At 36.4% G+C, this 12155-nt stretch overlaps 1 protein-coding gene across 7 annotated transcripts in view; it reads left to right on the top strand.

The window, feature by feature from the left end:
• The window catches only part of TMEM131L (transmembrane 131 like), a 170212-nt gene that overhangs the window by 119750 nt on the left and 38307 nt on the right, over positions 1 to 12155 (top strand). For all 7 annotated transcript variants that reach the window (XM_031010351.3, XM_055385145.2, XM_031010352.3 and 4 more), the window contains exons 14-20: positions 44 to 214; positions 1581 to 1650; positions 2702 to 2819; positions 4878 to 5019; positions 6293 to 6402; positions 7604 to 7676; positions 10051 to 10178. In XM_031010351.3, the coding sequence (XP_030866211.3) occupies positions 44 to 214; positions 1581 to 1650; positions 2702 to 2819; positions 4878 to 5019; positions 6293 to 6402; positions 7604 to 7676; positions 10051 to 10178 (812 nt within the window). The remainder of the gene's footprint in view (positions 1 to 43; positions 215 to 1580; positions 1651 to 2701; positions 2820 to 4877; positions 5020 to 6292; positions 6403 to 7603; positions 7677 to 10050; positions 10179 to 12155) is intronic.

The following is a 12155-nucleotide window of genomic DNA, read 5'->3' on the forward strand; positions in this document are numbered from 1 at the left end:
TAGTGTTAGGAAAAGTAATTTCTCTTGCTTCTTTTCTTTTTAGATTCTGAATTTCACTGGCCCTTTATTTCTACCTCCAGGCTGTTGGAATATATTTTCTTTGAAACTTGCTGTTAAAGACATTGCCATAAATCTATTCACCAATGTATTTTTGACTACAAACATAGGTGCCATTTTTGCAATACCTCTACAGATTTATTCAGCACCAACCAAGGTATTTTCTACAATGCTATATGTGTGTTACAGTTTTCTTAATTACTGTTGCTTTTTATTAACCTTTAGTGCTTGAGTTTTATTAACTGGGTTAAGCTCACGTTCTTTAAGGCTAAGAAACTGAAGGATATTACCAGGCCAATCTTGGATGATAAATTGTTCAGACATAAAAATCTTTATTTGGAAAGAGTTTTCTTTTTTATAAAGTAATTTGAAGTTCTTGAATGAAATAAGGCATGACCAATAGATTAATAGATGTCGTTTTCATTTATTTCCAAAATTTGTAGAGCAACCAATATGTGTTTGCTATAGAAAACACAGGTTGGCTTTTAGTACATACTTGCAATGACTTAATAAATTAAATTGTTAAATGCTTTATTTGGATCTCTTCTAAGTGACTCTTAGTTGCTCGTAATCCTTGAATTTGCTTAGTGGGCCAAGTATAAAGCCTGAAAAGATTCACAATTAAGAAAATGCTTTCTAAAATCTGGGTAAATTATATTTAATTTAGACCGTCTTAAATATGTCTCTTTCTTTAATATTTATTTCTTTTCATTTGGTTATTATTTTTGCTTCTTTTTGCTCCAAGCTATTTTGTATAACTCTGGGTTCTGGTTTTTCTATGCAACATTCATGCAACCATCTTTATTTTTTTTCTCACTTATAGTGTGGATCTTTCATAGTTAGAAACGCCTCATGCTTAACTAGCTGTAAGCGTACAGATAGGAATTCTAAAATTAAACAATGTAAGGTTAATTCCATTTATCCATATTTTGAGCAGGGGTGGTTTCTTAGAAATTTTTTTTCTATTCAAGAGATGCATATCAGCAGAGTGTGGGAGGAGCAGGCAGGTTTCAGGTGTACCTGTAGGAAATGGGAAATTAAATGTCCTGAATAGCTAGGAGTTGTTATAGATTGGCATACTGTTTCCCAGAGGATTAGAGTTCAATTAAAAAAACAAAACTTCTGACCACTGAGAATGTCCTGAGACTAATCTAATCTTTTTTTTTTTTTTTAATTTTTAATTTTTTTTACAATTAGGGTCTCACTCTGTTGCCCAGGCTTCAGTGCAGCCATGTGATCATAATCTTTACTTAATTCAGATGGCAGTTTGGTGTCTTGTGGGCCCAAGGGTCATTATTGTCATTGATTATTGTGCCTGCAGAATCCACTCAGTGACCCTCCTAGGGAGAGACAGTTCAGTTTTCTCTGAAAATTCCTTAACAATTAGAAAGTAATTTTTTGGCTCGTGGTTAAAGGGAAGTTCACTGAGGTGCAGGCCAATGTCTGCTTTGAATTTTAGTGCATTAGAATTTTTATGTTTAGTGCTGTGTTTTAAGTTATTCATATATTACTTTTCAATCTAGGAAGGGAGTCTGGGTTTTGAAGTGATAGCACATTGTGGCATGCATTATTTCATGGGAAAGTCAAAAGCAGGTAAGTATTTTGCCCTTAGGCTTTCTGTAGAACTCTAGTTTGGGGGATGGGAAGTAGTGAGGAAAATTAGCATTTGTCAATGGAATAATTAGTTCTGTAAAGGCATCATATTCTGTAGAGAGGATGATCATTAACAGAATGACTTAAAATTGTTAAGAACCCTCCAGAAACACCTGGGGTACTTCCGCAAGGGATTTTTTTTTTTTTTTCAAATAACATTGTTCGATCATCATAGCACCCATAGGAAAAATTGGAAGATTCTGATTCTTTTATGAAAGAACTGACTAGAAGTTAGTAAAAATAACTTGGAATTGTATTTGAGGACTTAAGTTATAGGAGTGCAAACATCTTGCAGATGGTGCTAGTTGTGATTTGAGACTGAAGGGCCTTAGTGTTGATGTACAAGCTGTTTCTTGTTTTGAGTTTTTTGTTTTTTTGTTTTTTTTTTTTGTCTTTTGATTTATAGAGATATTTAGGGAGAGTTTTAAAGTATAGTTTTTTTTTTTTTTTTTTTTTAAAGATTCCTACCTCTCCTTCCTGATACCCTCCTTAGCAAGACAGAACAAATCTGTTGGTAGAATGAGGTGAACAATAGACCAGTTATAAACATGCATCTTCTCTAGGATCGGCTTCTGGTCTGTGCCCCCTTTCAAGAACTACTGTTTTCCCTCAGCACTCTAGATAGTGACCTGGAAGACTCGTTGATGATTAGCATGTGTGTGGAAGGAGTTTCGCATTTTAGATTTAAAGCTGTTAAAAATGCTCCAAGTATAATTTTGTTTCAGGCTGTATTCATGAGCCATGTGTCTTTTATGTTATTACCTTTACATAATTCGATTTAGTTTTGTTTTATGACATGTTTGTTTAATTTGATATCATTTGCCATTGAGTTAGAGGGACTTTTAATAAATAAGCAGCAGAGACAGAGGTGGCATTTATTAACTCTACAGTCCTCTCAGTTTAAGAAGTTTAATATTAAGCCCTTGGCATTATTTACTAATTGAATTATGTTTTCTGTAAATCTAAATATGGAATCTGATCTAACTTTTAGGAAATCCTAATTGGAATGGGAGCCTTTCTCTGGATCAATCTACCTGGAATGTGGATTCTGAACTTGCAAATAAATTGTATGAAAGGTGGAAGAAATATAAAAATGGTGATGTCTGCAAGTACGTCTCCACTGTCTTCTTTTTTGTTCAGTGGTGGGGAGACACTGTTACAGTAGTCCCTCCTTACCTGCGGGGACACATTCTAAGACCCCCCCCTCACCCCACCATAGATGCCTGAAACTGTAGCAAACCCTATATACTATGCATGAATTTATTTTTCTTCATCATAATTTCACAAATAGAAGATTCATTCTTACTGTAAATCTTAGCAGTCTCAGCATACAATTTTTTTCTATTAAGTCGACAACTTTCACCTTTTTGGGTAAAAGGAAGCACTTTATGGCTTCTCTTTGGCATATCTGAATTGTCAGCATCACTCTTCTTGCACTTTAAAGCCATTATTAAGTCAAATAAGGGCTACTTGAACAAAAGCACTGTGACGCCAGGACAGTTGACCTGATGACTGAGATGGCTACTAAGTGACTAGCAGGCAGGTAGGGAGGGGATCCATGTGGATATGCTGGGCAGAGGGATGATTTGCATGTCCCAGACAAGATGGAGTGGGGTGGCTTGAACTTTCATCATGCTACTCAGTACTGTGTGTAATATAAAAGTTATGAATTATTTCTGGAATTTTTCACTTAATATTTTTAGACCCCAGTTGACCACAGGTAACTGAAACTTTGGAAAGCAAAACTGTGCATAAGGGCCAACGACTGCACACAGTATTTTATTGACATTACAGTCCATAGTTTCTAGTGATCGATACTTCTCTCCAGCTTTTAATTTTGACAAATTTCAAACCTCAGAAGTTGAGGGTAGTGCAGTGAATTCTCAAATATTCCTCATCTAGATTTTGTTCACCAGATGTTCACATTTTATCACTTTTGCTTTATTTCTCTCTCTATGTGTACACACACACATAGAAACACATACACGCACAGACTTTTGGCCGAGTCATCAAAAGTGAGCTGTAGATGTCATACTTCAACTCTCAATACTTTATTAGGAAATTCTTTATTTCCTAAAGAGAATATTTTCTTATATATAACTATACTACCATTGCATACCCAACAAACTTGACATTCATGTAATTATATTGTTTAATATACAGTCTGTGTTAAAATTTTCCCTAGTTGATCCAGTAGTGTTCATTATAGCTGCTTTTTTCTTTATCTTTTCTTTTAACCCAGAATCCATTTAAAGGCCATGCATTGCATTTGGTTGTCTTGTTTTCTTAGTTTTCTTTAGACTAGTGTTTACCTTTCATCATCTTTCATCATGTTGATACTTTTTAAAAGTTCAGGCCAGTTGTTTTATAAAACATTCCACACTGGATTTTTCTGATTGTTTCCTTAAGTTCATGTTCTGGCTAAATGTTTCTGGCAAGAATATGAGTTATCTGGTTGAACTTGTGTCTGTATTATTTCATCTCATCAGGAAGTACGTAAATGTCAGTTTGTTCCATTATTGGCATTGCTGAGTTGAGTCGCTTGGTTTAGGTGATGAGTGACAGAACTCTCCATTGTACATACCTTTTTCCTCGTGTAATTAATAAATCTGTGCTGTGATAATTTGATAAATTACCGTATAAACGCCCTGTTCCCTAAGGATGTTTTATCCCATGGTTTTAGTATCTATTGATAATCCTTGCCAGAATCAATTGTTAGACTAATGGCTGCAAAATGATGTTTCTGATTATTTTGTTCATTCTACATTTATTGGCAGATTTTTTTTTTCTAAAAGAGTGTTTCTGTTGCTTTTCAGCATCACTCTGATTCTTTAGTTGCAGTGTTGTACTCTCTTACCATCACTATTATTTTTGATGATAAATTGTTCCAAATTTGGCTGGTAGGAGCCCTTTGGCTGGCTTGTGTGGCCCTTTGACATGTTCCTGTTGTTGTTTGAGTGCTTCCTTGCTTTCTAGTAAAACAGGGCCTTCTAGGATCAATCTTGTACTTTCCCATCCCCAGACCTAGAATAAACCATTTCCCCAAGAGCCCTTTTCCTTTAAGTGGGAATAGTATTTAGTGATTTCCCTAAATAACAAAATTATTAAATATTAAATTTTTAAATATCAAAATATTTTTCATAATAGTTTCTTTATCAATTAAACAGGAGGAATGTTTTGGGAACAACTCGATTTGCTCACTTGAAGAAATCCAAGGAGTCAGAGTCCTTTGTTTTCTTTTTGCCTCGTTTGATCGCAGAGCCTGGCCTCGTGTTAAACTTCAGCGCAACTGCCCTTAGGAGCAGGATGGTGAGGACAGTGTGTCTTTTCATTTCTTTGTCAGTTACTCCCCAGTGCTTGGGTTTTCAAAGTACCAGATTGTGTCCACCTTTAGCTACCCAAAGCCAAAATTAAGGCGATGTCAAAAGAACTAGATGAGCAGTAAAACTCTAAACAGACTGAAAATGCAGGAAACAAATAGACTTTGAATTGAGTGTACCCTCCATAAATGTGTCAGTTAAGAAAGTACTCAACTGCAAACAGCAGAGAAAATCTTGACTGGCTTAACTAGGAGTCATTTTATAACAAGAAGCTCAAAGGGGAGAAGTCCAGAGCGAGTCAGGTTGTGCTCTCTGTGATGCCATCAGGGACTGAGGCTCCTCTCCCTGTCTACTGTCCATCCTTAGCGTGTTGACTTCGGTGCTTGTCTGTGCCTCTCTCGTCCAGCTCCGGTGGCGGGAAGACTGGGCAAAGGGAAGGATGTGCCTCCAGCAGACTTCCATTTATGTCTCATAAGTCTCATGGCTAAGAACTCTATACCACACGTGACATGAATTATAATGTATGACTTATCAGGTGCTCATAGATTTTCTTAGGGATGACATCCTTAGGCTGTTTTTTAACTTTTTATTTTTAAATGATTTCAACTTAGAGAAAAGTTTCAAAAGTAGTATATCAGGAGCTCCCCAAAAAATCAGGAGCTTGCAAAAAGAAAAGAATCTTTTTGCAAAGATTCATCAATTTTTAATGTTTGCCACACTTGCTTGAACATTCTCTTTCTGCATACATGTATCTTTGTGAGCCATCTGAGTGTCAGACGTTACGCCCTCTTACCTCTAACTTTCAGTGTGAATTATTTAAGAACGAGGCTTTTTTCTGAACCATAGTGTAATGATCAAAATCAGAAAATGCAACAATCATGATGCTGTTATTTAATCTACAGTAAATATCTACAGTATATATGTATATATACTACATATATACAGTATATGTAGATCATGTGTTTTCAGAGATCCCACTGTCATACTTTCCAGCATTTTTTTTTTTTCTGGTTCAGAATCCAGTCCAGGATTTCTCATTTCATTGGCAGGTCTTTTTAGTCTCCTTTAATCTTCCCCAGCTGTTCTTTGCCTTTTATGACATAGACATTTTTGAAGCGTGCTGGCCATTTATTTCCTATGATGTTTCTTGATTGGAGTTACGTGATGTTTCCTCATGATTAGGTTATGCTTTTTGGCCAGAATATCTCAGGAGGTATGCTGTGTCCCTCTCGGGGTTTTAACTTTTCTTTCCTCACACCTAGGTCAAGTACTTTGTGGTGCAGAACCCGTCCTCTTGGCCGGTCTCTTTGCAGCTCCTGCCTCTCTCCTTGTACCCTAAACCCGAAGCCCTAGTGCACCTGCTCCACAGATGGTATGAAGACTTTTTTTCTGAGAGGCAGTTTGGGAAGTACTTGGGAAGACTTAGAATTACTTAATGGCCTACACTTTTTCAACCAGGACCTGTGTGTGGATGTGGACACAGTATTAACCCATTAGCTCATGGACCTTGGGCATCCTGCCCCTTGGTGCATGTGAATTGATGGAACTACCTGGCTCTGTGTGTTATGTGGCATCTTCAGTGTTACTATGCGAAGTCCACTAACCAACAGATCCTTTTCTTTAGCTAGGGAACCTTTATCATGTTTTTTCACATATACTCCTAATATTTAGACTCACAATCATGGTGATTTCTGGGCAGCATAAATAAGTTTAGTGTTTTAGTCCAATTGGCCCTCCATATCTGCAGGGGAATTGGTCGCAGGACCCCCTCGGATACTAAAATCTCAAGGATGTTCAAGTCCTTTAAAACCATTGATGGAAAAATTGGCCCTCCTTATTTGAGGGTTCTCCACCTGCGGTTGGTTGAACCTGCAGGTTTGGAACCTGCAGATGCAGAGGGCTGAATGTATATTCTTGTCTAGCATTAAACAGGAAGAGATGATAATTAGTTCATGTCTGTTATATCTTATTTTCACACAATCACAGTTTTATTTAGAATGTTTCCAGCTTCTCGTTTAGTAAGATCCACCCTTATCCCAGGGTTTCTCAGCTTTCGCAGTATTGGTATTTTGGACCAGATGGTTCTACCATTCTGTTTGGTGGGGGTGGGAGGGGCCATCTTGTGTGTTGAAGGATGTTTAGCAGCATTCCTGGCTTCTCCCACTAGATGCCAGTAGGACCTCCCCAGCTGTGACAACCAAAAATGTCTCCAGACGTAGCCCAGTGTTTCCCGTGGGATAAAATTGCCTTTGGTTGACAGTCACTTTTTTTTTTCAAAAAAGTTGCTTTATATTTAGAGCTTCTGTCACCATATGCTTCCTTATATCCTGTGATGCCAAAGTCATTCATTTAGTAATATTTATTGATCACTGACAATATGGCAGATATGGGTGTGGGAATGTGGGGTGGAGCTGGGACACAGTGGTGACAGGATGGGATGAATTTTGTGTGTATGTGTGTGTACAAACATGTACTCACCTATGTATAAATGTATATATGTGCACATACTTATTAAATCTTTCTTTACTGGCAGATGTGAGTGCTGTTTTAAACATTTGCTTTTTTCCTTATAGGTTTGGCACTGATATGCAGATGATTAATTTCACAACTGGTGAATTCCAGCTCACCGAAACTTGCCCTCACCTGGTAGGATGTTATCCTAAAATAGAAAAAAGAATGCCGACAAACTAGACACATGAGCATACGGGCCTCATTGATTTATGTTTAAAATGTCTTTTATGTACTATATATGGCTCTTTTATTTTGATTCTCTGGGCATTAACAATACATAGCAGATTTTTCCAGTTAACTAGTGCAGTAGGAGCTGGGTTTATGTTAGCTCTAAATCATTTTAATTTGATGATTTAGAATCATGTGAGTAAAGAAATAACAGTTGAACAGAGCTTTGTAGAAAACCATGAAACTTGAGACCCCAGAATTTATAATTCTCTTAAGATTCCTTGGCCCTCAAATTCTTTTTTAGGGCAAGATAAGGAAAAACAAATACATTAAAAAAAATCTTCTCTTACTAAACTGTGTTCCTGTTTTTAGCAAGTCACCCAATTTCTGTGATGTTTACCTTATCTATAAAAAAGGACTACTCTAAAATTCTTAAGCCTGTGGGCAATCATGAGGTCTTGCCCAAATACTTAGGAGTAGGAGTAAACATGTCATGTGGTGAAGATGCTATTTGCCTGGGGACTTGGCAGCCTTACTTCTCAGTTTCCACTCAGTCATTCCGTGGCTATTTATATACAGCTGAGTGTTGGCCTTACAGGTATTCTGTGTTTGGGATCAATTCAAAAGTGGAGCATCTGTTGACAAAAAATACATACATACACATGTAAACTCACATATGCAGATAACTCTATTTTTACTACACTATATATAAGCGCTTTGGGTATTTTCTTCTTTATCTTTATCCCTCCAAAAATATACTGTTGGCTCTAGATTACTTTCAATAACAGAAGGAGGAAGACCATAGATAACCCATTACCACAGACTCTCCTTTCTTTTCTTAAGTGTTGAGGCAGCACTGGGCGAGCGTTGTGGGGAGTGGTGAAGCCGTGCACCCAAGTGTGGTCTTATTCTTGTTAGTGAGCCTGCCCCTCTCTCTCCTTCTCATTTTCTCCACCAGGAGGTCTTCAAGGCTATTCAAGATAATTAGTCCAAAATACTAAATGATGTCTTGCCTCACTGGTATTGAATCATGTATAGCTTGAAATTCCAAAAATAATGCCCATTTATTTTAAATCTAAATATTCTATTTAGATGTGAACAAATGATGCAACTCATTTGGAAAAAGTTTTTATCTATGACTGTTTTTCCCAAGAAATATTATATATTTTGGCATAAGAGAAATTATTACTATTGTTAATTTATTACACTGACGAAAAGAATAGTTAATATCAGTGCCTTGAAAACACTGAGTTAAAATTTAACTCAAAATTGTTATTAGAATTCTTCATCATGTAAAGAAAAGCTTCCTGCATTTTGATTTTGCTGATTTGCTTTTAGAAATATAGTTCCTTGGGTTAAGAACATTGGAATTTTTTATATACCCTAAAAATGTCAGTGCCTGGCATATAAGAACCATTTAATAGAGGTGCTGTTTTTACTATAAGTTTAACACCAAAAGTCAGCAGCTTTTAAATTCAGTATTCATATTACCTGCGTAAAGCAGGGTTTCTTCCTTCATGGAGTTTATAATTCTAATAAAAATGAATCAAATAATCAAATACTATTACTATTTTTTTCAGATGGCATGGGTAACACTAGCAATAACTGAAAGATAAAGTTAAAAACAGAGAAATAATATTCTTCAGGATTATATATTAGCTCTAAGAAATGATACATTGCATTGTTTTTAGTGAGATGGAGCTAGAAAAAGCAGTGGAAAGAGGGAAAGTCCACTTACCAAAAAGATAAAAAGAATTAAACCTTGGATACTAAACTTAGAGCACAAGTTTTATGCCAAAAAAAAAAAAAAAAACACGACATCTTGGAGAAAATAGAGGAAGATGTGAATAAATAAAGATCTTTCTTCTGACTGGAGATACTAAATATAATAAAGATGATTTCTATATAAACTTAAATTCAGTATAAAGAATTTATATAAAGAGATCTTTGGGTTGTCCAATGGTGGGTGAGTGGTCTTGTCAGATTGCTCTAGCATTCAAGCAGAGGCTGTTGGGTCTGTTTTCTGATTGATGTTGTACATTGAAAGCATCTTTGTGTAGAAAGCTTCTAGCCCCAACTTCCATTCAAACCAGGAAGCAAATCCCTTCTCCAGCATCTGTGTGAGGTTGTCTTGTAGTCTCTGCCTATATTTCTTAGCTATGGCTCAGAAGCTGTTTATTGGAGTGAACTCTCAGGATAAGCAAGTTCTAACAGGTTGATTAGGATGATCAGATCTGGACATTAAAAGAGAAGCAGTCGTGTTTAAACTCTAGGATGCACTTAATGACAATGGAAGCTTGCTTTCTAGGAGTATGACATGGTTTAATTTGTTAATTTGCAGGGTATGCATTCTGAGGAATCCAGGTTTGGCATCCTCCACTTACATCTGCAGCCTTTGGAAATGAAAAGGGTTGGCGTAGTTTTCACACCCGCTGACTATGGAAAAGTTACCTCACTCATACTAATCCGGTAGGTGTGTTCCTGTTGTAGAATCTGTTTCTTTCTCGATGACTGATCTGTGTAAATCTCTTTAGCTGATAGTTGACATTCACTTCTCAGTCAGACCTTCAGGATGAAGGCTGTGTTGCAGGGTAGGAAGAAGTGGAAGCTGAGAAAGAGGTCACTGGAGGCTTGACATGTAATCCTCAGGGCCTCAGTCTCCTCTCTCCTCCAATAGGGAGTGTGCGTGCATGTCTCCAGGAGAGGTAGTGCTTTCCACACAGCTTCTCGTCTGTGCTGTCTCAAAAGGCGGAACACACTCATGCAGATCTACTCTTCTGTCCTTAGCATAGAAAGATCATTAAAGGACTGCTGTAGATATTTTCAGTCTGTAGTATTTGAACAAAATTATATCACTTTCATCTCTTTTTTGCTCCTGGAATTCTCAGTAGCCCAAAGGACAATAGAAAAGGTGTTTCATTGAGCCCATTGGCTCTTTTTATTCCTTTTCTTCCTTTGAAATGAGTTACTGCTGACTGATTTAAGCATGCTTAATGTGTTTTATTTTTTAATTGTTTTCATCTTTAGGTAGTCTTGAGAGTCTTTTAAAAATTTACAGTAAATACAGATGTATCTTGAAGCTCTCCTCATCAGTGAGAAGTCCAACACAAATTTAATTTTTAATCAATGACATTTGAGTTATTTTTTCAAAACTTGTAGTGTCAGATCACCTGGCAAAAAATTTATTATTCAGAATTTTCTTTAATATATAAGTTTGTTCTTTTGCAAATGAATGATACTAAAAAAAGTTAAAGTTCTTAAGAGTTTATTCATTAAGCATTTTAACTAAAAATACTTAGTGCCCTGTTGACTTAGTATTTCTTTTTTTGTTTATTAATTTTTTTCTTTTTTTAATTAATTTTTTTTTTGATTTAGTGTTTCATTTAAACCGACTCTTCTTTGAAGAACTAAGGTCCTAGGAAGTGCAGAGACAAACTTTTTTTCATCCCAGGTTGAACTATCTCAGGCTTGAAAAGAAAGTCTAAATTTTTTGTAGAAATTAGTTTACTTTCGGTGGTTTCTGTCCTGTAAATAACATCAGTCATCTATTGCCCCATCACTTAAAGGTTTTTAAATGGTTAATAAAGGCTTTTTAATCCTTTAAAGATGTAAAGCTATTTCAGTGTATTCTATATAATTACAAAAGTAAAATGAATTGTCTTGCTGCTTCTATAGTATTTACATTATGAGGAGTGGCTTTCACTCCAATACGCATCATTTAAAAATCATTTCCAGGCCAGGTGTAGTGGCTTATGCCTGTAATCTCAGCACTTTGGGAGGCTGAGGTGGACAGATCACCTGAGCCCAGGAGTTCGAGACCAGCCTGGGCAATGTGGTGAAACCTCGTCCCTACAAAAATACAAAGTATTAGCTGGGCATGGTGATGCTTGCCTGTTGTCCCAGCTACTTGGGAGGCTGAGGTAGGAGGATTGCGTGAGCCTGGGAGGTTGAGGCTGCAGTGAGCCATGATCATGCCACTGCACCCCAGCCTGGGTGGCAGAGCAACATCCTGTCTCCTAAGTAAATAAATAAAAGTTAAAAAAAAAAAAAATTTCCACCTTTTTGTCCTGGAATTTCAACTAATGAAAAGACACATGCTAGTCTGAATTACTATTTGATAAAAACCTGACTAGATACATGTTATTTATGGGGTAATATTTTAAATCTTCACTTCAAAAGAAACAGTAGAATTTTATGTCTAGTATCATCCCTAAGGCAGAATTTCTTAACGATTACTATGAAAACACCTTAATTCACCCTGTAAATAAGTTTTATCATTTTGTCTAAATTTGTTAGTGTTTGTCTGTGTCCCCCAGTTTATTTCTTCAGTTTTTTTTTTCTTGAATGTCTGATCACTACCCTGGTTTCTAGTTATTAGAAAAATATATGAGGCTACATGTGTGGGCTGTGGTTGGAAGGGGGTCATCATTGTTTACATGTTCTTGC

Source organism: Gorilla gorilla, chromosome 3 (genome assembly GCF_029281585.2).
Source record: "Gorilla gorilla gorilla isolate KB3781 chromosome 3, NHGRI_mGorGor1-v2.1_pri, whole genome shotgun sequence".
Taxonomy (NCBI): domain Eukaryota; kingdom Metazoa; phylum Chordata; class Mammalia; order Primates; family Hominidae; genus Gorilla; species Gorilla gorilla.